This window comes from Anastrepha ludens, chromosome 2 (genome assembly GCF_028408465.1).
Source record: "Anastrepha ludens isolate Willacy chromosome 2, idAnaLude1.1, whole genome shotgun sequence".
NCBI classification, from domain to species: Eukaryota; Metazoa; Arthropoda; class Insecta; order Diptera; family Tephritidae; genus Anastrepha; species Anastrepha ludens.
The window spans coordinates 73,062,057-73,088,521 of NC_071498.1; the positions used below are offsets into that span (position 1 = coordinate 73,062,057).

Genomic DNA, 26,465 nt, shown 5'->3' on the forward strand with positions numbered 1-26,465 from the left:
TCGTTTTAAGTGTAAACCATAATAATAAAACTGTCCGTTACGTTCCAATTTCGAGTCACTTAAGCATTCAATGCAAGTTTTTTAAATCTTATTAACATTCAAATAAGTGTCAAAACATAAAGTGTGACACTTTAATTTAAAATAAATTATGAAACGAGAAAATGTCAAACGAATTTGAAAAGCAAGAATAAATAAATAAATATCTCACAATATAAAACTATACAAAAAAATGTACAGGGCCGTCGAGGTAAATCCGGAAAACATTTCGAAAGCTCTGGAGCAGTAGCGTTAAGTCTAAAACCGCTGATAAAGGGACATATTTTTAGTGTATTGTTTCCTGATTGACATTGGAGTGCCGGAGTAAGTGCTAGTGAAACGATGAGTCGAGAGCAGGACAGAAGAGCTGCGATACTAGAGTCATTTCGCGCCGGAAAAAGAGATAATTGAGTGGTTTGGCTACAAAAAAACGCAACCCTGAATGGACCGCGTGGCTGCTGGAAGAGAATATGTATTACAGCAGGACTCCGGACCTGCTCACAAGGCAAAGAAAACTCAGGCTTGGCTCCAGAACAACCTACCCTACCACTGGTCACCAGATTTTTGGCCACCTTCAAGCCCAGACTGCAATCCTCTTGATTATTACGTGTGCGGCACAGTTGAAGCAAAAGTTAAGGCGAAGCCTCATAACACTAAGGACGCTCTGAAGACAACCATCGAGGAAGTGATGGCCACAATGGACAGAGAGGAGGTAGCTCGCGCATGTGGGCGCTTCAGGTCCCGGAGCAGGTAATTGCACGAGATGGAGGTTACATTGAATAATTTTTAACTATGATATGTGTACTCACATTATACAAAGTTAAGTGCAAATAAAATTATTTTTGAGTAAATATATATTACAATAGTTTTGTTTTTAAGTTCAACATTCCGGATTTACCTCGACGGCCCTGTATATATAGTATGTATGTGCATGCGGACGCGAAAGCCATTTTTCGTATTATTAAATATTTTACGATGACTTATGCATTGAAGGAAGAAAGTAACCGAAAATGGTAGTCCAGGACTACGAGCATATTCCAGATACCCCTACAGTTACCATAGACCTTAGACCAATTTCCAAAACAAATTTCAAGTAAGTACCTACCGATTCAAATAAAAGTATTATCCCTACAGTCCTTTAAAACAGCACTATTAAACAATTTTTCTCTACCCGCTTTTGTTTATGTACATATATTTTTCGCTTGTTGGAACAACGAAATAACTCAAAAAACCAAACAAAATAGCATTCACGTTTTCAATTCACTATACCGCCACGAGTAAAAGTAAATGAATATTCTTTCTAGTAAGATAGTGTTAATAGATACCGTTATGACTTTATTACAAGACAAAGCAAGTACCCACGGTCATTCCTGTATACGTAAAAAAACAGCAAACAAGAGATTTGTATGGGGGACTTAAAACCTTGAGCATCATTTGTTTCAATATGGGTAATTAAATTATTCATGAATTATTTTATTCATGAACTATTTACTGACAACTCGAGGCCAAGCACCAACGTCCTGACCTGTTCAGAGCTGGCCCGCCCTTCAATAACACGCTCAGAAATCATGAAAGCAATAAAAGCATCAAAAAATATCAAAGCTGTTGGACTAGACAACCAGCAAGCAGACATACAATTTATATAGCATAGGAGTATATCCAAATGATTGGTTAAAATCTACTTTTATACCTCTGCTAAAAAGTTCATCGGCCAAAAAATGTAAAGACTTTAGGCCCATTAGTCTAGTAAACCATATTCTTAAAATATTTCTTAAAGTTATGCATAATAAAATCTACAAAAAATGTGAGCAATGGGTCGTTCGCAGTTTGGCTTCAAAGATGCCATGGGCAAAACAGAGGCATTGTTTTGTATTAAAGTTCTTGTAAAGAACTGTAGGGATGTCAATAAAGATGTATTTATGTCTTTTGTGGATTACGAAAAGACTTTCCACAGAAAGCAGCATAGCACATTGATGGAAATACTGTGTAAATTAAATATTGATGGAAAAAACATTTGATGTATTGAAAATTTTTATTGGAACCAAGTAGCTGAGGTACGCGCTAACAACAGTGTAACAAATGGCATTGCAATAAATCCATTTGTTATTTAATATTTATTCGAACTTAATTTTTTAAGAGGCAATTGGCGATATTTAGAAAGGAATAAAAGTCAATGGGCAATACATAAATAATATACGTTACGCTGACGATTAAACACTTCTATCTAACAACTGGGATGATTTGCAGTGTTTGATCAATATGGGTAATCAGAAAAGCGATTCGTATGGCTTAAGCATAAACATAGAAAAAACAAAAGTCATGATTGTAAGCAGAACACAAAATCCGTATTCGAACACTGCCTTCAAAATAGAAAATAAACTTATTGAACGTGTGAACTGCTTCAAATATTTGGCATGCTGGCTAAATCATACATGGAGCCTGGATAAAGAAATAAGGTGTCGTATCGAGATAGTCCGAAACGCTTTTTTAAAATACACAAAAGTTCTGACCAATCGAGAATTAAATATAAAGTTGCGTATGCGGTATATGAAATGTTATGTTTGGTCTGTATTACTATTCATGGACTCTTAAAACAGCAATCATGAATACTGTTCCCATGACAGTCGGTTCTACGTTACCGGAACCACCCGGATTTATATCCGGCCAAGGACTGTCACATCAGCAGCATTGCCCATATATTATATGTATGGGGAATGTTTATGCTGCTACAACAACAACAATAGAAGCATTTAAAATATGGTGCTATCGTCGTATGCTAAAGATTTCGTGGACTGACCGTGTTACAAACGTAGAAGTCCTCAGAAAATGCAGAAACGAGCGAGAATTACTGCAATTGTTTAACGCCACAAAACAGCCTACCTGGGACATCTCATTCGTGGAGCGAAATTTGAATTACCCCAACTAATAATCGAGGGAGAAATAGAAGGAAAAAGGGGCATAGGACGAAAACAGATGTCCTGGTTGAGAAACATCCGCGAATGGACAGGATTGAGGACGATTGGGGAACTCATCCACACGGCCCAAGACAGAGAGGCATATTCCAGTTATATTAGAAATATAATTTAAATATAATAGTGTAATATAAATAAGTTTGTATTAAGAAATAATTTTAATTAATAAATGTGACCGCCAACATCCATCAGTGGATAGGCAGTTAATCCGCCGCAATTAAACTCACCTCAAAAACAACAACGAAAGCCAGCCGACAGGCGAGTATAATATAAAACATGTTAGTTAACTTATATTTGTTGGATGAGGTAGGTGGTTCACGATAATCGGCATAGCTGAAAGTAATAAATAGATAAATAAATGAAATCTGAGAAAACAAGTTCAACCTTCCAAAGACACTCTAAGCTATGCACACTGATCTCGTAATTTTGATGGTTCCTTTAATAGCAGCACAGTAAAGCGGTTAAACTATCAGTTTTTTTTTTTCATTTATCTCATTAGACCGACAAGTAACCAATTGCTGAAAACGATTGCTCGTTACATTGCAAGTTACTTGACAGTTGTAAAACAATATCTAAAGCTGCGTATTGTCGTAGTAAAGAGCTTAGTATGAATTCAGTATTTATTAAACGAGTACAGCTTACAAGCATGTGGTTATATTTGTACCGTCCCCAGCTAGGCTACGTAATTTTTCCGATTCGCTGATATTATACTCGGACAGAGTAAAATCCAAATAACCGGCAAGAGTGTGGTTACCGTATTCTTGTGCACGATAAACCAAGCGAGGTATGAAGTCCGAAGTAAAAGCAATGATGAATCCCTACAGGATTTAAAAAACAACTTATAAAAAACAAAATAAAGAAACTGAATGCTCACTTACATTGCTAATCACGCTCAGCTTACTTATGCTGTCTAATATGCGATACCAAACGCCAATATCACGCACACGCTGTGAAACGGGACGCCTATAGTTGGCCAGCAAATTTTTCGCATCCAAACGCATTTCAAAAATATTATTCACTAAGGCAAAGAATGGAGCCAAAGGGAAGGCAGCCACGAACAATGTAACAAACCCATACTGCAGCACTTTGAATAAGAGATAGCATTGGTTAACATAATTTTGTAGGGAAGCAACTGCTTGACATACCCATTTCCAAGTACTCTGGAAATAAGCTACGTGGACCCCAAACCAACAATTTTAAATCCCGCAAGTAACGCTCAACTTTTTCCTTATTTACATCCTGAGTTTTTGTGCTGAACAAACGCGACAGACCCACTTGAATAGCCATAATTTTGCGCCATATCTTTGGCATTATTACCTCTAGTATGGAGTTAAAGGCTTGTTTGCCAATCATAATGATTGCCAGCTGAATACAGAGCTCAGTCAAACAGCCACCGGAGGAGCACTAGAATGGATAGATATGATATATTTACATTAAATTTAACGGAAATACAAACCAATTTGTGCAAAAAAATACGTACCTCCTCCTGTCGATAGTCAAATATTCTGTTATAATGGCCAGGATGTCCCACAAATTTCCCTTTAAAAAACGCTATGTAAAATATGGATGCATAATAATTTACAAACTGCAATAAATAAATCTTCAGGGTCAATGAATCGTCAAATTGTGTTTGGGTGCGCCACATTTCCCGCTCAGTTAGGTACTCGGCGAGTTGTGTGTACATCTAAAAGTAATAAAGACTCTTACTTAAAAGCACAAAATGAAACTCTTGCAACTTTATCACTTCTTTACATAGTTTAGCACATATAGCAGACACAAGTTAACGAAAGCTGCAGACGCCGTAGCCAACATAATAGCGCTCGAAGTGGTCATCGAAATGGAACCCAATTTAAGTGTTGCCAACATAGACATACGATAAACAACTACCGCAACAAGCGCCACAAAAGCCAAAAATATTAACAGAAACACTGCTGAAACACTAAAAACTGTGGCTGGAAATTTCATGCGCCAAAACGGCACAGTGGGCTCCTTGATATTCGTCACATAGTCAATGCGAGTGCGTGTATTTTTCAAGTGTTCCAAACGAGCTAGATACTCTGGGCGCGGATGCTCCTCGTGCATATCGAAACCAGTTAAGTCCCAACGATGTGTGATTTCGGCAGAATAACGTTTCCATAACTCCAAAAAGAGTGTAGCCCAAAAGGACATGAAGACGGCAAAGAACACAGTACTGGGATTATCGAAGAGGTAAGTAATTTTGGCATAAAAGCATGTTTCCTTAAGGTACCAGAAATTGCACACATCACATAGGGGGCACATGGTGAGATTTTTAATATGATCGTTGTCACAAACGTCCTGACTGAAAGTGGAGGGATTTAAATATTTATAATTTAGTATATTATAGTTGAAGCATATGCGGCATACATACACTGGCACATAATCTTTTAATGTTATCAGTGAGTACACAAAGCAGATTACACCAATTAGTGAGGCAAGCAATAGCATATAGGTGTAATAGCCCAACCATGCGAAGTATAATCCTGTAGAAATACAAGTTTGTAAAAATGAATTACTATGGTAAAAAGTAATTTAAATAAAAATTACCAATTTTTACGCCAAAATACTCTTTGACATAGTCCAACGGTTGACAGCGATACCATTTGTTGATGGAGGCCCAGTTTGTGTAGAGGGCTTCCCGCATAGTACCCTTTTCTGTGATTTCGCCCTGAAGTAACAGAAAGGTGGATATTTACATTGAATGCCACTAAGGAAGATATTACTTATACATAGAATCTTCATAGCTCTTATAACTATGTACATATATTTCTAAGTAAACGTATTATGCAAGGTAAATTTCAAATTGAATTAGAATAACTAAAAGTTCTTTGGCAGCAACGCCTATAAATGTTTTGCAATACATGATCTAGTAAAACACAAAATGGAGTTACACGTGTTTCTTTCTGCGAGATATTTTGCCTGCATATTCGGTCAAAAAAACTTTTTTCACTTCATATACTACTTAACATAATAGTTTCGACACCGTTTCCACAACAGTCAGTTCTACGCTGGCGGAACGACCCTTACTTTTATCCGGCCAAAAACGGTCACTTCAATAACATTCTCAAAACATTTATAGGAAATACGTTGCTACAACAACAAAACAACTCTGTGACAACAATAACAACCAACTTGGAAAGTATTTTATGATGTTGCAACAACACAACGATTGTGCCACATGATCAACAATCATAACAAACGACCCTAAAAGTTGCCCCTACTTAAGTATTTCAGTAAAAAGTTGTATCAAGCTTAAAGCTAATTTTAATATCAGCTCTGTGTACGATGCTAATTTTTATTTACGCGCGCACTTGTGCAAAAAGTATTCTAATTTTTCTTCACAAAACTGTTGTATGTAACAGCATAAAGGAATCGAAACAGATATAGACATATGTATCTATACCAAAATACTCAGAATGATGAAAGAAATTGATTTAGCCATGACTGTTCGTCCGCCCGATCGTACGAAAAATTAATATATTTCAATGAAACTTGGTACACATATTACTCTTTTTTGCCCAAAAGTAGGTTGGTATAAGAAATGGGTGAAAGAGGTCAATAACCACGCTCACCTCCCATACAACGATCATTATCAAAAAAGATAAATATGAACCTAATGGAAAAAGAAATGGATGGAGAATAAATACGATGGAAAAAAGATTTAGAAAATGCGCGGAGTAAATGCGTTAACCTTGGCAACGACTTAATATTTAAAACTCGCCAAAACTCTGATAAAAGTTTTGCGCGCTTCCTATTTAGATCCGACATAAATACTATTGAGATCGGACAAAATCCATGCCTACTTTTCCGTCCATACAAACTAAATTTTACTAAATTGTGTGCAGACCGACTTTAGTTTGAAGGTTAAGCATCCCACCTGTTCTTAAAAAGAACTCACTGGTGCCAATCGAGACCTATTACGGTTCTCAGGGAAGATCTATTTGTCCTTACTTTAATTCCATCGACTTCACAAAAAAGTAGGTCCGAGAAATCTGAAGTACAGTCTTTGAAGTGGGAAACTCTATTTCTTCCTTATCCCTTCTGCTCCTTAAGAAATCGTTATGCCGGCTCTAAATGTGGTGTCCTTAACACTAGTTATTAGTCAGTACACCATTCGAGTTACAGAAATATATTGTCATATCAAATGCAATAACATCAGTGAAGGATTTACCCTTTGGACGTCTGTAATAACCAATAGATTACGCCATCAGCAACATTTTTCTTTTTTATTTCCTTTGGCATACATTAAATCTCTTCTATTTATTCTATCAAAAACTTCCACTCACATCATGCAGCGCATAGGCTGCGCAATAAACATTCGCTTCCACCAAACGATCAATACCGAATGCGCGCGGATCCTTACTGCGCTCCTCGAAATACTGGCGATCCAATATGAATTGTACAACACGTGAACGCACTGCATTAGTAAAGAAACAGCGATGATGGATATCAAATCTAAAATTAAAAGCACAAATAAATTTATATATTAAAAAACGAATAATTTCTAAAAAATATTTCAAACTCACAAATATTCCTTATCCCGGCTATAAATAGCGGTAAAACGATACGCGCGTCGTGGAAAGAATCTCTCATCCACATATATGTGTCGCATAAAAAATTGTACAACTCCTTTGAGGCTAGACAGGACGCTTCTGGTGGAGCGATTCACGGCAGACATGCCGGGTATCTAAAATGATATGTAAGCATTTAGTTTTTTTTATTAACAAATATTACAAAATTAGTAAATAAAGCGGCAGAGATCAGATACAGTCGAACGTTATAAGAATTTGTCATTAAATAATAAATAATTAAATAATATTTGCAGCATTGAGTGTAATTGGCGTTCATATTTCAACGGCTACTTTAACAAAAGAACTGAAATGAGCAGAAGCAAGTAAAAGATTTGGAAATCATTTGCCAATAGTTGCAGCATTTTTTATTCTGTTAAATGAAAGCATTTGTGTTGATATTTAGGTAGATATGTAACTCAGACCTTTCGTGAAAGAAACTGCGCTGCGTGATGCAAACGACTGTATTTGTTGTAAACTGTGGTTCTACAAAGTTCCTGCAATAGTAGTGCATTAAATTGAAATTAAATTATGAGCGGAATATATAGAGTAACTTTTTAAGAAAAAATGTATAGCTTAATATCTAAGTAAGAAGGGGAACATATGTATTAATATTATACAAAATAAATTAACAGCGCTAATTTAAGCATTTTCAAAAGCGTCTGTAGTGATCTAAGGTGTAGGTGCACTGAAAAAAGATGGGGATTATACTTTAAGACTTTTTGTTTTTACCCACACAATAAAGAAACACAAATCCTACATTTTTTCATTTCATTTCATTTCATACAAAAGCTGAAATCGGAAAATATTTCAGATTAAATATAAGAGTAATCGAAAATATTGAATAAACTGAATATTTTTTAAACTAAAATAAATCATAGCCTATAGCCCATAATAGCTCCAATTACAGTTCACCTTTAACTACATATAAACATCCCATTTAAATGCCGTGAATTCTATATAATTGCTGTTGTAAAGCTAATAATTCTCTTTCTTTCGAATTAACAGAAGCTAAGCACCAATGCTTAATAAAAAATGATATCTTAACAGTGATAAATAATCGTTTTTTGCAAAACACTTTTAGACACAGCAGAGCCGTAACTGTACACATTTCATTCATTTTCTATTTTCATAGCCTGGTGAGAACTCTAATAAATACGAGTATACGAAAAGAGACGTCACAGGTCCTGCTTCAGAATCATGGTTTTCCCGCCATCATATATTTCGTCCCGAAAAAATGTTGCAGTACTATCAATTGTTAAGCTGACCCATGCATTATCGTCACTTAGAAACTTGCACCAGCCATTTTAGCTGGTACTGATATACCTAAGTGTCCATAACAAAACAAATATTTGTTACGAATACATAAAGTTCATAAAACTGATTCTTTAGTTATGCTACAAAAGTCATAATATCCTTACGGAAAGAAAACGTTACATACAGCAAAAATTTTGAGTTTAAAGCAAGACCAGTACTTTTGACTGGTCTGGTAAATCTAGTGTTAAATGGTGTGCGTTTAACTTAACGGACGTGTGCTGCAGATTATTTTAACATTTTATAGCGATCTCAATTGCGAGTATAAAATATATGTGGCATGGAGATTTTGCAGGATAATGACCCTAGTTGAATCAAATCGTGTAAATAAATAGTTCAGCGAAAATCACCCTATCTCAGCCCCATAGAACAACTGTGAGGGTATTGAATAAGCGGATTGGTAACTGCTAAGGACGAAATAAAGAACTCGGAAGGAAAGTCGGGGAACAATGGTACTAAATAACGCCGGCAGCATGTGGGAATCCCATTAATTCTGTCAATCATTGATGTATTGATAGGGCAGTTAGTGCTAACTTAGAATAATTTCGTTTCAATTTCATTTCCATTTTATATATGTCTCGATTATTTTCCCCAATAATGAAATACAATCAATTTACATTTAAAGTTCCATTCTTCTGAAGTTTTAATCATATTTCTTTAAACAAGGGTAATAGACTAAATATAATATTTGCATACGAATTGAATTTTATGATTTCATAGAATGAAATTTTGTAAATAAATATCTTTCAACTGTTTTTATCATTTTGTCAATACTGTGTGTGTATATCCAATACCTTCAAATATTTGTCTTCAAATTAAAAAATATAATATAAATAACTAGCTGTACGCGGCGCGCTTTGCTACGCCAACAACTAAAATAAATTTAAGAAAAGTAACTTTAAAGAAAAATCAGTACACAAATATTCAATTCATTCTAAACCATTTTATTGATTTTGTTTATTTCGAAAAAAATGTGACATTACAAAGTTTAGTTTCAATTCGACGTTTATTGAAGTGCTGTAGGATACACAATATTTCTTGTTTTTCCATCTGGTGCGTAGACGAATAGATCAGAAGGTTTTCCGGCACATGAGCAAGCACCATAGAGCTGTCCATGTGAGAAGCATGGATTCTTCAAATTTAATCCCCACACTTGTAACGATTGTTCTTGTGCTTTGTTAATTGTCATTGTGAAAGCGAGACGCACCGGGAACTGTAAACGTTTGAATTCGAATGGCATATCTGTCGGGACCATTGGGATACGTAGCAACAGTACGTCTGCACCTTTGAATTTTCCAGTCAAAATTGTTGCCTCGATAACATTGTTCATCATTTTCTTGACTGAGAGTCTGGTTCCGTTGCAAAGTCGAGGTGGATTTATGTTTCGAAGAAGAATGATGGGTACGCTAATCTTCCATGTAAGAACGTGCGGCGACATGCCTGGCAAATCAAGCGAATTCAAGAATTCAGTTGGATAGTTGACAATCTCGTCTTGATTCTCCTCAATATCGATGGACTTATATGTTGTCGTTTCACTGGGTATTCCATGCTGAATGGTGAAGTTGATGGTATTGACATCGATGTTTTTGCTTGCTAATATAGCACGCGTACTGAGCCACTGATGGTTTTTGTAGTTTTAAGCAATGTTTGGGAAGACTTTTTGCACCAATTCGTCGATGATTTCTGTGATCTTACAGAAGTTTGCTGGCAGGTGATACATTGTGTAGATTCATCAATTTCCATTCGCCCATTTCCAATATCCAGTAATTGTTTTGCAAAATTTCCAGCCGATGCATCCCGTTGTAGTTGTACATTAAGTTCATCAGCTGGTGTTGAACGTGGTATAATGGGCAGTGTTTGTCGAAAATCACCAGACAATAAAATGAGTGCGCCACCGAAGATCCGTCTGTTTTCTCTCAAATCTCGCAGTGTACGGTCATGCGCTTCCAATGCTTTCTTTTGAGATATTGTACATTCGTCCCATATGATAATTTTACACGTTTGGAGTACTTTTCCCATCTCAGAGTTTTTGCTGATGTTGCATGTTGGTGCCTCAGTGTTTTGCAAATTCAACGGCAGTTTCAATGCTGAATGCGCTGTTCGGCCACCATCCAAAAGAGTTGCCGCAATTCCAGATGATGCAATAGCCAGTGCAATATTATTTTGTGATCGTATGGTTGCCAAAATTAGTGAAAGAAGAAAAGTCTTGTCTGTACCACTGGTCGCATCTATGAAAAACAGTCGACCGCTTTGTTCTGTGATTGCACGCATAATTCTGTCAAACGCAATGCGTTGTTCTGGAATCAACTGCGGAAGATTTGTTCTAACGAATGTCCCCAGCTCGTCAGAATCATAGTGTGTTTTTCGTTGCAAATCACGATTGAAAAGGTTGTTTTGCAGGTCGGTTTGAAGCAGGCATTCCCAGTTGCCTCAGTGCCTTGTTAGCGATTGTCAAACATATGTCTTCAATCAAAATTTATGTTACATCTATGAACATGTCATATTCGTTTCCTCTGTGTAAAAATACATGGTCATACTAATTTTTATGACAATCGGTTGAACGGGGCAGAAGTTGCTACTCTGCAGCACCATCAGGTGGCGAGTGGCATCAATGAGCATATTCTACAAACCTTCTCCGTAGAAAAATACATATATATACCAATTTGTATAATAATCGGTCCAGTAGTTTTTGAGTTCATCGATGGCATACAGACAAACATTCATTTTTATATACAAGAAGAAGATTTACGCACAAGTAAATAAGTATTTATTTGTAAAACGTTTCAAATTGATTTCATTTTAATTTGCCTTTCGATTTGGGAAGAAATATAATGGATAAGGCTAAGCAAATAGTATATAAAACTCTAATATGTATAAAGCACTGGATTAGTATTTTACTAATCCGTTATTGAGAAGACACATTTAGTGCTGTTTAGTGCATACTTATGAAACCTAGAATAAAATAATTACACATTTGTTAAAGTTGGAACAAAGTGAGTACCAAGATGATTTTTCAACTGACCGGAGTTTCCGATTTTTATTCAGGTATTATTATTTTAATACGTATTACGAATTATTTTTTTACTTATCATTGTCCTCATATAAAGTGTTAAGAAATTTTATACAGCAGCCCTTGAACTCTAAATAATCAAAGTGAGTCCTTAACAAACGTCATTCGATTATTCTATAGCTAAAGGGGTTGTTAGGTTCTTTTTTATTTAAACGAAATTATATCGTCCAGCGATATTCTCTCATTTGTTATGATGCCTTACTTTCTCGTTATCTATTGTATTTTATTAACATAAGTACGGCAATTCTAATTGTGTATGTAGATGGCCGATTTATAAATTAATACGCTTTTAGTCCTAATTAAGATCTATTAAGATTAACCACACTGTGGTGGAAGGACCGAATGTTGTACAGCTGTCTGGCTTAGATGCAACAACCTGATAAGGTTCCTGAACCGCACAGACTGGATATAGTCATGCTGTCATGCAAGTTGGTAACGAGGATGTGGCAACAAAATGGTGCGGAAGTGCTAGTTGGATTCTGGAAGAATCATCACTCAAACTCCCCAACCAACTACACTGTGCTCCTGCTAATTAGTACGTTTCTCATTCTTTTATCAGAACATTGTTGCACTTTTTGCCAATAATTTAGTAAATATTTAACACTTGAATACAATGTAAGTAAACCGCTACAATACTATTTTCCTACTAATATAGTTTAGATGAAGTTGTATGTTATGATAAGTGGAAAGAAATATATATGTGCATTAGGGTATCACACCAAAAGAGTAGCGGTTTTTCTACCGGAATTATAAAATTGATTACCTATTAAGATTTCCATCAAAATACTTCTGAAAAATATTAAGTTTTACAACCACCGAACTCCAAACCAAGCAATTGATATGTATATATAATTGGCGCGTACACCATTTCTGGGTGTTTGGCCGAGCTCCTTCTCCTATTTGTGGTGTGCGTCTTGATTTGTTGCACAAATGGAGGGACCTACAGCTTCAAGCCGACTCCGAACGGCAGATATTTTTTATAAGGAGCTTTTTCATGGGAGAAATACACTGGGAAGTTTGCCATCGCCTGTCTAGGGTCGACTGCTATTAAAACAAACTTTTTCTATCATTTGGTATTTTACGATCACAGTGGGTTTTGAATCCATGCCTTACCGAATAGTAGTCACGCACGAACTACGACCGACGCCACACCATTATTCAGGTCGACATACCGACGGCCGCTATACATACATATATACAAAAAATCCAACGTTCTTATATTACAATGAAGGTAAGAAAAAATGCATTCCATAAACAAAATTATTACAAACAGGCCCCCACTTCATCTATTACATATTTATTTCTTACCTCCTTCATTGGCATACGCAGCTTTAATATTTCAGCATAGCAACGCAGCACATCCAGTGGCGCATGTACCTATAACCGAAAATAAAAACAATAGGCTCAATTGTGATCGAGTTGAATTATTTTGAATTCACCTTCACAAAATGTATTTGCTGCTGCTCCTTATAGTCCACCTCCATCTGTAATCCATTCTCCAACAGATTGGCTTCGAATTTGTACCGTTTATGTGAGTTAAGCGCTTCCTGACCTGCATCCGGGTCCACTTTGAAGGCAAGCACAAAATCAATCGAGCGCACACCATCCGCAAAGAAAAGTGTTTCATTATATTTGATTGATGGACAACAGTCTTCTTCGTTTACAAAATTACTCTCTAAAATATTATTATCAGTCATTGGCGCTAAAGGTGTTGTGTAATTTGAGCTATTCGTATATGGACTGTTATTACATTTATAATGTCGATTGTTTTTGGCTGAGTTGTTGCGGTTATGTCGAGATGCCTCGGCGTCGAGTGTCAGACTTGTGCTGTGTTGAAGTTTTCTGTAATAAAAGAGAAAAAATCAAATTAGTAATAACTTTGAGCAATAATGTGCAATCTCCCTAGGTTTAGTACAAAGCCTTTCACCACTTAGTATGCGAATGCTGAGCGTAAAGTACTAAATGAGGAACTTGAGATTTTCATTAACACCATTATGAAAAAATTCGCACGTACGGAATTAACTACAATATTTACCACACCTTACATACTCCTGTTCCCACTTCAGGAATTTTTTGCTTGCCTTTGCGTGGGTATGGGTGAGAGTGCTTATGACCCATTGAATTGTGTAAGTAATAACTCGGGTGCCACGGCAGACATCGATGCACAGCGTGACACCACTTTTAACACTTTTATTGTCATTGGGGAGTTGCCCTAATATGTTTATCGTCCATTAATATGTCTTAAATATACACGTACGTAGGTCTATGCGTATTCACAACAAGCTACCTATCTACCACATAGCGTGTCTAACATGCATTATTTTATTACAAAATACAGTATTTGGCCAATGAATTATGAAATTAAGAAACTTCTTATGAATACGAGGTGTGTTCAAAAAATAAGATGAAGGTCCTAAATTTCGCGGGCTAAGTACATTCGATAATTTTTTTTGTATGTTAGGTCACTCGTCTCGAAGATATGTTCACGGTTTTAGCAATATAGCAAGTTTAGTTTGTTTGTGAGAAGCATAAATAAGACAAATGTTTTGTGTGTTCGGCGATTTTCTGCGATCGACTTTTTGGCTCTCCTGGACTCTTCCATTTGAACGATTGGGCTTTGGATTCGATGTCATAACCATATACCCATGATTCGTCACCAGTTATAACCCTTTTATGACGGTTTTCTGCAATCGACTTTTTGGCTCTCCTGGACTCTTCCATTTGAACGATTGGGCTTTGGATTCGATGTCATAACCATATACCCATGATTCGTCACCAGTTATGGCCCTTTTATGCAAGTCTGGATCATCGTTGACGTCATTCAACAATTCCTAAGCGATGCTCATGTGACGTTGGTTTTGGTCAAAATTCACCAATTTCGTAACGAATTTCGCTGCCACACGCTACATGGGCAAAATTTCCGAAAGTATTGCATGATTTTCCATAACAATTTTCTTCACTTTTTCAACATTTTCATCGGTTGTTGATGTGATGTGGCGTCTAGAGCGAGCGTCGTCTTTCACATCTTACTTAATTCCATTTTTACCCAAAATTTGATACAGCTTCTTTGATCCATTTTTTTGATAGCAAAAAATCGCCCATGTTACCTTTAGGTGAAATGACTCAGCCATCTCGTTAAGAGATGTGAGGCATTCCATGGCTATCTTGGAGGTTGTCGACTGTTTTGTGAGGGATTTTATCGCCGCTTGGCTATCAGTGAAAATGGAGATATCATTTCCGGATATTGCATCACACTGTATCAATGTCGCGGCTTTCATTATTGCCATCAGTTCAGCCTGAAAGACACTACAGTAGTCGAGGAGCCGAAATCTGAAGGAGGTCCCCAGATATTCAGAGTATACACCTCCGCCCACCCTGCCCTCGAGCTTTGAGCCATCTGTGTATACATGGGTGGACTCGCCCTGTCTTACATCGTCCGGTTCCCACTTTTCCTTGAGGGTAGGAGGGTCGTAAACGCTGTTTTGCCAAGTATAGACGGGAGTGCATAGTCCACCAGTCCGGAAAGCTCCAAAGTGCCAGCCAGGATTTTACCGACCATCATCCGTGTTTGACCACTTACTTAGAGTGTTCAGCCTTATTGCCGCACTGCATGCGTTACATATTGCCTGCAGGTCTACCGGAAGGAAGTTTCGATATTGTGGTTGACATCGCACCGCATTTCTCAAGGGCATTCCACCAAATTACAATACCATAGTAGAGAATTGGCCTAATCAGTGCTGTGTAGAGCCAATGTATCATTCTGGGTTCCAATCCCCTCTTCTTACTACTGCTAAAACCGTGAACACATTTTCAAGACGAGTGTACCAACATAAAAATAATAATCATCGAAAGTCAAATGTACGCAGCCCGCGAAATTTGAAACGTGAAGGTTTTACGTTTTGAGCACACCGAATACATAAACTATACACATATACCATATATATAATTGGCGCGTACACCCAGATCTTTGGCCGAGCTCCTCCTCCTATTTGTGGCGTGCGTCTTGATGTTGTTCCACAAATGGAGGGGCCTACAGTTTTAAGCCGACTCCGAGCGGCAGATATTTTTATGAAGAGCTTTTTTATGGCAGAAATACACTCGGAGGTTTGCTATTGCCTGTCGAGAGGCGACCGCTTTTTCTTCATTTTGGTCTTTCGCCGAGATTCGAACCTACGTTCGCACTGAATTCCGAATGGTAGTCACGCATCAACCCATTCAGCTACAGTGGCCGCGGACATATATTATATTATATATACATTAGTTGTAAGCCGACTTCGAGCAGCAGATGGGTGCCTAACGAGGTGCAAGAGAAACAAGAGAAAACTTGTTTCTTCATTTTCGAACCTGCGCACTTCCGAATGAGGGAGTGACAGACTGTTGAGCCATAAAAGGTTACCCACAAATGAAATAAAGTTTAAATATAAAGGCTAGAGGAGTTCCCCCAACGGGATACACTTAAAACTTCAATGACATCACGAAAAATTCAAAGTCACTTGTTTTATTTTTTGCTAGTTGTATTTAGAGTTTGTAATATTGTTTTACGTTTGTACTTCATTGAACAGATACTGTAGTTCCAACCCAGCTGCCTCTTTCTAATGCCAAAGCTCTTAGCACGTTTTAAGTTCCTAAAGGATTACTGTATGCCTTTACCACATTTACATGAATAACACTTTGTCAAGTTTTTTCTTCTTTTTTAATCCATTTAATCGGCGGCAGTAGTGTGAATACGCTCAGTATACTATGCAATATGTAGTATCGGATGTTTTTTTAAGAGCCTGAGAACTTAAAATGATAATACAAAACAGAAATATGGTTGGGATATTTTATTATAATATGATAAATAAATTCAGATCATTTATTTTTTGAATATGATATCAGGCATATGTCTGCCGCGTATACAAATTACATGGACCATTCAATCGGTCCACGTAGTCGAAAGACAAAGGCTTACAAGTTGAGAACGACGAAGAATTCACATTTCGGCGTCTTCTTCAACACCTCGCAAACAGATTTAAATTTCCAAAATTTGGAACCGTATTTTGGCGTTAAGCGATTCATGATGATTTGCCAAACCCTACTAAACAGAAATATACCATTCTCAGCTGTCAAACCATAGTTATTAATATCGATAGTTCTCAGGGAACCAAAAAAATACCCGATACAATAAATTTTCAATGCTTTCATAGCGTGTGGCACTGTAGTTCATAGATTGGAACAGACATTCATACAGCAGACACTACAACAGGCACCCTTATGCCGGAACATACAAACACAAATTTTATTGCTAGTTGAAAATGAAGTTTTAAAATCATTTGCCTCTAAATAGATGCACGAAGTTTAAAAAAATTAGTCTAATATTAAACAAATGTTTTTATTTCAGACCGATTTCAGATTTGTTTGGTAGTAGAAATCGAGAAATCGAAGTATTAAAGGGCACTTTAAAGTTGTTGTTGTTGTAGCAGCGTAAGTAACAGTCCTTGGCCGGATATAAATCCGGGTCGCTCCGGCAACGTAGAACGGACTGTTGTGGGAACGTAGAGATAGTACTTCTGCGCTGTCAGTAAAAATTGGCTGAATGAGAAAATATACATATGTATTTTCTACGATTTTTTGTAAAATATTTAAAGGAGTTAACCAACAAACCCTCGCTGCTGCATAACAGTGAAAATTTGTTGAATATTCTCTATATGCAATTTAGTCAGAGTTTAAAGATGCTGCCCTGTAATCGTAATGATAATATCATCGGCGTAGGTTGTTATCTTTCCACATAAATTTCGCGCTAAGTGGAGCATGTGTTAATAACACATACAGAATGCCAAAGCAAAATACGAGTGACGAATTTCATAAATTTATATTAGGCGTTCACATTTGCACACAATATTTATTTACTTGTACAAATGATACGTGGCGTGCTCAAAAAGACAAGATTTAAAAAAAACGTACTGAAGAGCGAAATAAAAAAGGAAAACTGCAAGTACAATTTCATAATATTCGTGTTTTCAAGTTAAAGTAAAAGTAAAAGCACAGTAACACAAATATAGGGTGGGACATGTAAAATTTGCTTTTTGAATCGGCTATAAAAAAAAACTAATCAATATTTTTTCAAACTTTTTTTTTAATTTGAAGATTGAACATTGCCATTTATGAATGAAAAATAATATTGTTCAAATGATTGCCACCACTGGCTTTACAGTAGGCCATTCGATCAACTCAATCTTTAAGCACATTTTCGATGGTTTGGGCTCCAATTTCATGAATGGCAACTTCGATTTCGTGTTTTAAAGCATCAATCGTCTCTGGATGGTTCGCATAGCATTTGCCCTTAACGGCTCCCCACAAAAAATAGTCTTAATTCACAAAAAATGGGCTTAAATCACAGCTCCGAGGCGGCCAGTTAATATCGGAATTCAAAAACGGTAGCCAAAAGTTCGAGTGTAACTTTGGCAGTCTGACAAGTTGCACCGTCCTGTTGAAACCAAATGTCGTCCATGTTATCCTCTTCAATTTTTGGAAACAAAAACTCGTTGAGCATGTCACGGTAACGCTTGCCATTTACTGTAACCGCGGAAGAAATAGATTTTCAATATTTCCCAATTTTGTTCAAACGCATAGCGTCCCATATCGTAAATGTCAAACCTTTAAGGAAATTATGAACATTATTATTATTATTAGAAGGCCATTACGCACTGCGACCAGAGCTGATCTATTGTGAAAGGCCTATTTTGTAACCCTAAAGTTTTAGGCTTTTTAGAAATTTTAGCACAGTTTTGGGTTAGTTGTTCCAAAGATTGCATGGAGATACTACGATACCACCAAGGTGGTGAAGTCTTTGTCTGCCCAACGCAGGACATTCACAAAGCACATGTTCTGAGCTTTCTATGTCCATTTCGCAAAAGCGGCAGACATTGGTCTCGGATAGACCAATATTGTTTAGATGGTACCTCAGGCTGCAGTGACCTGTAAGGTATCCGGTTAAAAGACTACTCTGTTTAGTGAGAGAAATTTGTCAGATATTCCTTTGTTGGGACTTAGGAATAGTTTGGCTTGACGCTGACCGGCACAGTTTAGCCAGTGTGCGGCAAGTTTTCTTTCCTCCCATTTCCTAAGGAATTCATTAATGTGGCCTATTATGAACATATTTGACATGTCATTTGTGTTAGCATTCTCAAAAAAATAGGCGGTTCAAAAAGCAAACGCTATATGGCCCACCCTGTATGTAGATGAGAATGGCAATTAAAAAGAGCGGGGGCGCTATCACTAACACAAAACAAATGCGGTTGACGTTGAGCGACATACAAAGCAAAATATCACAAATAATAAAAATTGAGAAACAGACAAGCATCAACAGAAAGAATACCACGAAAACCTCACACACAAATATGAACTCGTCAAAAGTGAACAGGTAGTAAGTGGCGCAAAGAATCGACAGTAATATAATATTAACTCGGCGTGGAAATAGGCACACCTCAATGGATTCGTTTTTTTCTGCACTTTAGACGTTAAATTTCACGTGTTTTTATTTTGTATTCATTACACTGAACGTTGATCCGATGATTAATTGGCGAAATAGTTATGAATCAGAAGACATTGCAGCAATTAACATCGTATCTTGGGATTTTTTCACCAGAATATTTTTTTAACATACATATGTACATGTGAATGCTAGCACTGATCGCTTTGATATTACATGCTATAATCTACGTCTGTTTTGCATGTTAAACTACTTTATCGCTTTAAAACTCCCAAAAGTGCGTTCTCTCTGAATTCATAAACACTTTGCAAATACCGAGGAATACTGCGAAAAATTCTTACAACGACATAGTACCCGCAACTAAGTTAACAAACAAGTCGAATGAACAAACATATTAGTGTTGGCGAAGACGTTTCACTACAGACTGAGAAAATTTTAATTTTCGCTGGACGCGAAACAGCTCACTCTGGGGTAGAGAGAAACGCGCGCTGCTAATACTGCGTTAGCATCCAAAATTATGTATGTAAAAGTGTACACCTGTTTATACTAATGTTGCCGATAGGAGTATTGAGCTAATGGAAGCATTGGCCCCTAGAACAGCTGTTATTCACATTGATTCAGTGGTCCTCCCAGCTTGCAGACGGACAACGAAGTGTGTCTAGCTGTGGATGATTGTCTGTTTTTTACAAAATAAAATTTAATGAACTGCGCTGTCTTCCGCATGTTCGTGCATATTGTATACAGTGGTGTGCGATGAATTAGAATATAACAAAGCAGTCGGTTCTAAATTCCCGGAGCGACTCGGACTTATATCAAGTAGCATTTCATGGAGGAGAGAATATAGAAGGTGCGGCTAATATCGTACCGTTAAACGACTCTCAGCGACAATGAAGAAATCAGCTGATTTCCTGACGTAAAAGGAGATGTGACGGCGGGTATTTTACAGCAAAGGTGGGAAAAAACAGAGATTGTGTTAGTAACATACAAAAAAATCAGCACAGGCACTACTCATGTTAGTTCATTGCCGTCTGCACAACGACTGAATAATTGGAAGCCTGATTGTATTCAACCTCACTTTACACATTTTCTTTTTATTTCAATCGCCTCTCTCTATGTCAAATCCCCTATTAAGTAACGTATAAACAGGGTGAACGATATAAAGTGTTACCTATTCAAAACACCATAACTTTTTTGTGTGAAATCAGTTTTTATTGATTTCAAAGACAAAATTGTTCAAAAATGATTACAATTTTCGTCAATCTTGCTCGTGAGTCCGTTGCAGTTCAGTTCCAATAGCTTGAGGCTTCGCGGGACTATGGTCGTAACTCGGGGGGTGAGGGATGCGTGATGTTGTCTACGTTGGTCCTGCTGTGCGTTCCGCTAAATTGGTAGTGGCCTGATGTTGACTGGCAGCCGCGCCACTGGGGGCGGTTGCGGGTGCAGAGCTCTGCAGCAGGGGGCAACGAAGTCGCGTGTCCACTCACGTGGTGTGCAGGCCGGAGCACCTCCGAAAATGGCACCAGACACTGCAAGAATTGCATTGGACAGTTGTCAAGTTCCGAGGAACTACGGTCTGACACACGGAGCAGATTGTGCGGGGGCCTGTGGTAGGAGCAGGAGGGTTGTGGGTCAGAGAGGGAGTTGTGTTGTTGGTGACGGCAGTTTGACGTGCCGGCACTGAGGGCAGTATCGCCGTTGAGGCAGGGGCCGCCTGTGGGCGGGAGCAACACGTGGCCACATACCTTGTGGACCACTTCCTGTGAGTCTTAAGGCCTGAGCAGGTCTTAAGATGACACCACCCGTTGCACTTATTACACCTAACCGAGGTGGAGTTCGGGTGGAGCCGTTTGTGGCAAACGCAGCAGTAAAATACTTCTGGTCCGGGGTTGGGTTCGCCGCCAGCCCGGAAGAGAAGTATTTGGAGCAAGCGTGCTGCAATGAGTTGCTCCTGTGACGAAAAATTGGGTATCCCACCGGTACACCAGATGGGGCTAGTTTACTGGGGCGGCAGCTCTTGGTCGGGAAAAACCCGAGTCATTCCGGTAACGTAGAACCGGCTGCCATGGGAATAGAACGGCCATCATACTCGCTGATTACTTTCTCGAAATTCTCTGTTGATATTTTTACTTTACTGTCTCTTTGTTCGTCAACTTCTATTTTAAGAGTAAGAAGTTTTAGCAATTGCTGAATTTTCTCTTCCATTTCCCCGTTACTGTTATCTTCTCTCGTATTCGTTAATTCACCTGCCGTTGCCATTGTTGCTTTTGTTTCAGCTTTTGTCTCAACTTCCTTGATTATTATTATTTTTTTTTTGCTGGTGTATGCTTTACTTTGTCCATTACAACTTATCGGCGTTTCAACTTCGTTCTTTTGAGCACGTAATAACTGCTCAAAGAATAGGACGACGAAAACATAGTCAGAATCCATATAGATTTTTGTCGTCAATTCGCGCACACAACAACAATTGAGAGAGTTCTTTCTATGAATTTTTCCACTTGATATCGACAGCATCAACTCGCGTCACTACAAACAACTGCTCTTACTATCACCAACTACGTATATTCACTGTACTGATACCACGCGTCGTTGCATGCATTGCTCAAAACTACACACTTTTTGCAAAGTTCAGACACGTACGCGACACTTTTCTATTGGCTTAAAAGCGGTTGAGCCCCCAAATGTAAAAAGAGTATTTAATTATAAAAATGTACCATATTACAGAGTATTGTATTAAAATAAAAATGAATATTCAGCTCTCGTGCTCCACGGCGACTTTCCGCTTCAGCTGTGCACCGACTACTACCTCTACCGCCAAAAACTGTTTATTTCTCTCGCTGTATCAAAACGTATACTCCGTCTTACATATACATATATATTTTATTTAATTAATATAATGAAATATACTTATAAATAAATATATTACATATTTGTGGCAGCACTAGCAACAATGCCTTCAGCTTTAACCCGCGGCCCCGGTCGCGTAGGAGTAGTTTTGAGGGATTAGGATATGTATATAAAAGAATTACAAACAATAATTTCGTAGAAAATTATTTTTTATTAATAACCATAATATTACAATACGGCATCCGTTGATATGCCTCGTTGAATAAAATCAAAACAACCAATCAGAAAAATATCAAGCAAAATTCTTTTTGTTCATTTTCTATCTCAAACCGTTTTTGAACTTTGCATTTGGGTCATAGTTGAACAGCTTATGCGGATTATGAAGTCTAGAGTGTGCTATAAATGGTGGGAAATAGGAAAAACTAAGATTTTTTAGATTAAATTTAAGCAAATATTCGATTATTAGTGACGAATGAGAGTGGTGGCGCGGCCTGGGGCCTGTGGGAAGGGAGTTCCATCATAAAATCATGCCTATGACGTTCTTTGGGTGAAAGTATGAATGTATAAAAATTTTTACGTACAGAAATTCAGCTTTATAGTATAGATATATATATATACAGTGGCTCACAGCTTATTTCGTGTGGCTGTATGTTAAACTAAAGAATTGTAAAATTATTTTTATTTGATTTACTTAAAAAAAAATTTAAATGCACAATCAAAGATAAATTATTTCTAATTACAAACATTTATAAATGCATTCAAATTTTTTCTGCTTTAGTAGAACATTTACAACAAAAACAGAATACTAGGTAAATTGACGTCACAGCTTATTTCGTGTGTTCACTTTTACCGTTATCGGCGCCAGTAAACCGGTTAGCAATTATAGGAAATTTGTTTTGCATAGTATATTAGATTATATCCTTATTTAGTTTACACATTGAAAGTAGTCGGTTGTCCAGCTTAATTTAAAAATACCGTTATGGGTCGTCGTACGTCGATTGAAAGGCGCGAATTAGTGATTACGCATTACAAAAATGGAAAGTCGCAGAAAAAAATGGCTGAAATTGTAAATTTAAGTACTTCCACAGTACAGTACATTATTCAACGCTTTTCTCGTGAAAAAAGAGTGGTTGACAAAGGCCGCCAAGCTCCAAACAAAATTTTTACAGAAGCTGATGAAAGGTGGATATTAAGAAAAATTAAAAAAGACCCACGAATTAGTGCGCCAGCTTTGACAAAAGAGGTTGAAAAAGTACTTGGTAAGTCATGTAATCCTGAAACAATAAGAAGAATTTTGCGCAAAGCTGATTTCCATGGTCGTACAGCTCGAAACAAACCGTTTGTTAATGAGCGTAACAGGAGATTAAGGGTGGAGTTTGCCGAAAACCATGTTAATAAAGACCAAACATTTTGGAATGACGTTATTTTCGCCGACGAAAGCAAATTCAACCTCTTTGGTTCCGATGGAAAGTATTTCGTTTGGCGTAAGCCCAACGCGGAGCTGGACCCGAAGAATCTGCGTGGTACAGTAAAACACGGTGGGGGCCATGTAATGGTTTGGGGCTGCATGTCAACAGCTGGTGTCAGAAACTTGGTTTTTATCGACGAAATTATGGATAAAACAGTTTATTTGAATTTATTAAAATATAATTTACTACAAAGTGCTGAAAAATTAGGCATTCGGGACAGGTTCAGGTTCTATCAGGACAATGATCCGAAGCATAAGTCGGAATTAGTGCAACGGTGGCTTATATGGAATTGCCCTCATGTGGTAAAAACGCCAGCACAATCACCTGATCTCAATGTAATTGAGAATTTATGGAATATTCTGGATCAAAAAATTAGAAAACATAACATAAGCAACAAACAAGATCTAAAAACAGCATTGCAAGTGGAGTGGGAGAAAATATCTCCTGAATACACTGGAAAACTTGTTAGCTCCATGCAATCCCGGTTAAAAGCTGTATTAAAACAAAAAGGCTACCCTACAAAATATTAGATTAGTAAAAACTTAATAAATTAAAAAAAAAAAAATCATGTTTTTTTTAGTTTGGTTAAGCACACGAAATAAGGTGTGACGTGGATTTACTTATAATTTTGATTTTGCTGTAAATATATTACTTAAGAAGAAATAATTTAAGTTTATTTATGTATGTTTGTAACAAGAAATAATTTATCTTTGAATGTACGTTTAAGTTTTTTTTCTAAATAAAGTTTATACAAAAATATTAAACTTTTTTATTTTGATAAACGGGCACACGAAATATGCTGTGAGCCACTGTATATGTATATATAATATATATATATATGTATATATAATATATATATATATGTATATATAATATATATATATATATAATTGGCGCTTACACACTTTCTGGGTGTTTGGCCGAGCTCCTCCTCCTATTTGGGGTGGGCGTCTTGATGCTGTTTCTCAAATGGAGGAACCTACAGTTTTAAGCCGACTCCGAACGAGAGATATTTTTATGGGGAGCTTTTTCATAGTAGAAATACACTCGGAGTCTTGCTATTGTCTGTCGAGGGGCGACCACTATTAGAAAAAATTTGTTCTTCATTTGGTATTTCACGGAGATTCCAACCAACGTACTTCGAATTCCGAATGGTAGTGACGCATCAACCTATTCGGCTGCGGCGGCCGCCACTACTGCCTACATATTTAAAAAAAATGATTTTTCTATTTTTGGGTTTCCTTGCTCAACAAAGAGATAGTATATTAAAAGCATACATATTTGTACAAAAACAAGCCACATACATTTTTTCACGAATTATTTAATTTCTCTCACCTTTTATTAGCAAGCTCATATGCACGTTCTCCGTCCTCTCGCAACAGTGTGTCATCAAGTTCAATACATTCCCTTACGCTCGCTTTCATAACATCGCGAGCACTGATACCGAACTCACTGCCTGCATCTCCGGATGCACTAGCATATCTCTCAGATTTTATAAACATTTCACAAAGGCTATCGTAACTTTTGAATTTTTTTTTTGAAGCTACGCTTGGTAGTCGACGTTTACTTTTTATACTTGTTTTCGACAGACTCGCACGCTCTTGTGCGCCGCTGTTGCTATGTTTTCTCTTCCACTTGGGAGTAAGCAACGGTGCCAGTGGCGCTGTGTACGGTAGCTCAAACGCAACTGCTGGCAAATCGCCTTCACTAAAGAAAACCAAACTTGAATCTTCATCGGGTTCCGATTGTGAATAAGCTGTGGTGTGATCGTCATTGTCGCTGTTGTTGCGTTTTTGGTATTGATCTTCGCCATTGCGATTATTGGCATAAATGCTATCGTTGTTGTTATCACCCGGTGGCGTCGCAGGCGGAGTTTCCAGCGATTCTGTTGCTATGGTCGCATACAACTTATACGACTCATCCATTTCCAGTGGTCATACCTGCTTTACAATTGTACCTGAACTTCTGCCAAAAGCATCCTCCACATCGGTTTCTATAATTAGAATGTTTTAAACAATAATTTGGCAACATATCTAGCTATTTTTGTCGTCAATATAGCTTACATTCGACACAGATTACACAATTATGAATTTTTACTTCTAAAACATTGTCTGAACACTTCAATTACAACCGCTTCCGGATATCTACGGATGCTGAACGTGGCATAATCGTACGAGTATAAATTTTACTTTTTTTTTTTTACAAAAAAAAATCGTGAAGAGTAAACCTACTAAGTTCAACACTTGATTTTTCTAGCCACTGAAAACAAATCAAACCAACAACGCGAACAGCTGATTGGAAGGGCTACCAACTACCAAGAGTTGATTACCTTAGGTGGCGCCATTAAAAAACAGTTACTTTATTTTCGCGATTTGGACAAGTCTGATGTCAGCTCCCTCGTAATACAAAACAAACGAACAAAACTAGGAGAAATTACATGTTTATAAAATTAAAAGTACAGATAGCAGTAAAGAAGTATAAGTTGGAGAAAAGTATTAAACAAGGAAAGTAAGGTTAAAATAATAGTAGTAGGAGTAGGGATTAATTGGAAGAGTAATTCAATAATTTTTGGTAAGATAGCGAAGCAATTTATTTTTGAAACACGAGCTTTATTTTATACGTTTAATTTTGTAAGGTGGGGTATTCCAAAGACAGAGAACACAAAGGATTGACGTTCAGTCACCAAACAACTGTATTTCATCG

General features: G+C 37.3%; 1 protein-coding gene across 6 annotated transcripts in view; it reads right to left on the reverse strand.

Moving 5' to 3' along the window:
* The window catches only part of LOC128871825 (anoctamin-1), a 43,173-nt gene extending 17,150 nt beyond the window's left edge, over positions 1-26,023 (reverse strand). Inside the window, exons 1-15 of one of the 6 annotated variants that reach the window (XM_054113914.1) lie at positions 25,826-26,023; positions 25,098-25,755; positions 13,418-13,820; positions 13,287-13,355; positions 8,020-8,091; positions 7,553-7,713; positions 7,313-7,481; positions 5,574-5,694; positions 5,398-5,509; positions 4,761-5,328; positions 4,489-4,692; positions 4,154-4,412; positions 3,887-4,092; positions 3,651-3,826; positions 3,236-3,341 (exon numbers count right to left, since the gene is read on the reverse strand). In XM_054113914.1, coding sequence (XP_053969889.1) covers positions 3,236-3,341; positions 3,651-3,826; positions 3,887-4,092; positions 4,154-4,412; positions 4,489-4,692; positions 4,761-5,328; positions 5,398-5,509; positions 5,574-5,694; positions 7,313-7,481; positions 7,553-7,713; positions 8,020-8,091; positions 13,287-13,355; positions 13,418-13,820; positions 25,098-25,687 — 3,216 coding nt within the window. In that variant the 5' untranslated portion in view covers positions 25,688-25,755; positions 25,826-26,023. Of the gene's footprint in view, positions 1-3,235; positions 3,342-3,650; positions 3,827-3,886; positions 4,093-4,153; positions 4,413-4,488; positions 4,693-4,760; positions 5,329-5,397; positions 5,510-5,573; positions 5,695-7,312; positions 7,482-7,552; positions 7,714-8,019; positions 8,092-13,286; positions 13,356-13,417; positions 13,821-17,621; positions 17,651-17,867; positions 17,935-19,443; positions 19,507-19,790; positions 19,887-25,097; positions 25,756-25,825 lie in introns of those variants that run through there. The other 5 variants (XM_054113915.1, XM_054113917.1, XM_054113919.1 and 2 more) reach the window with 5 other exon arrangements.
* Between the last annotated feature and the right edge of the window lie 442 nt (positions 26,024-26,465).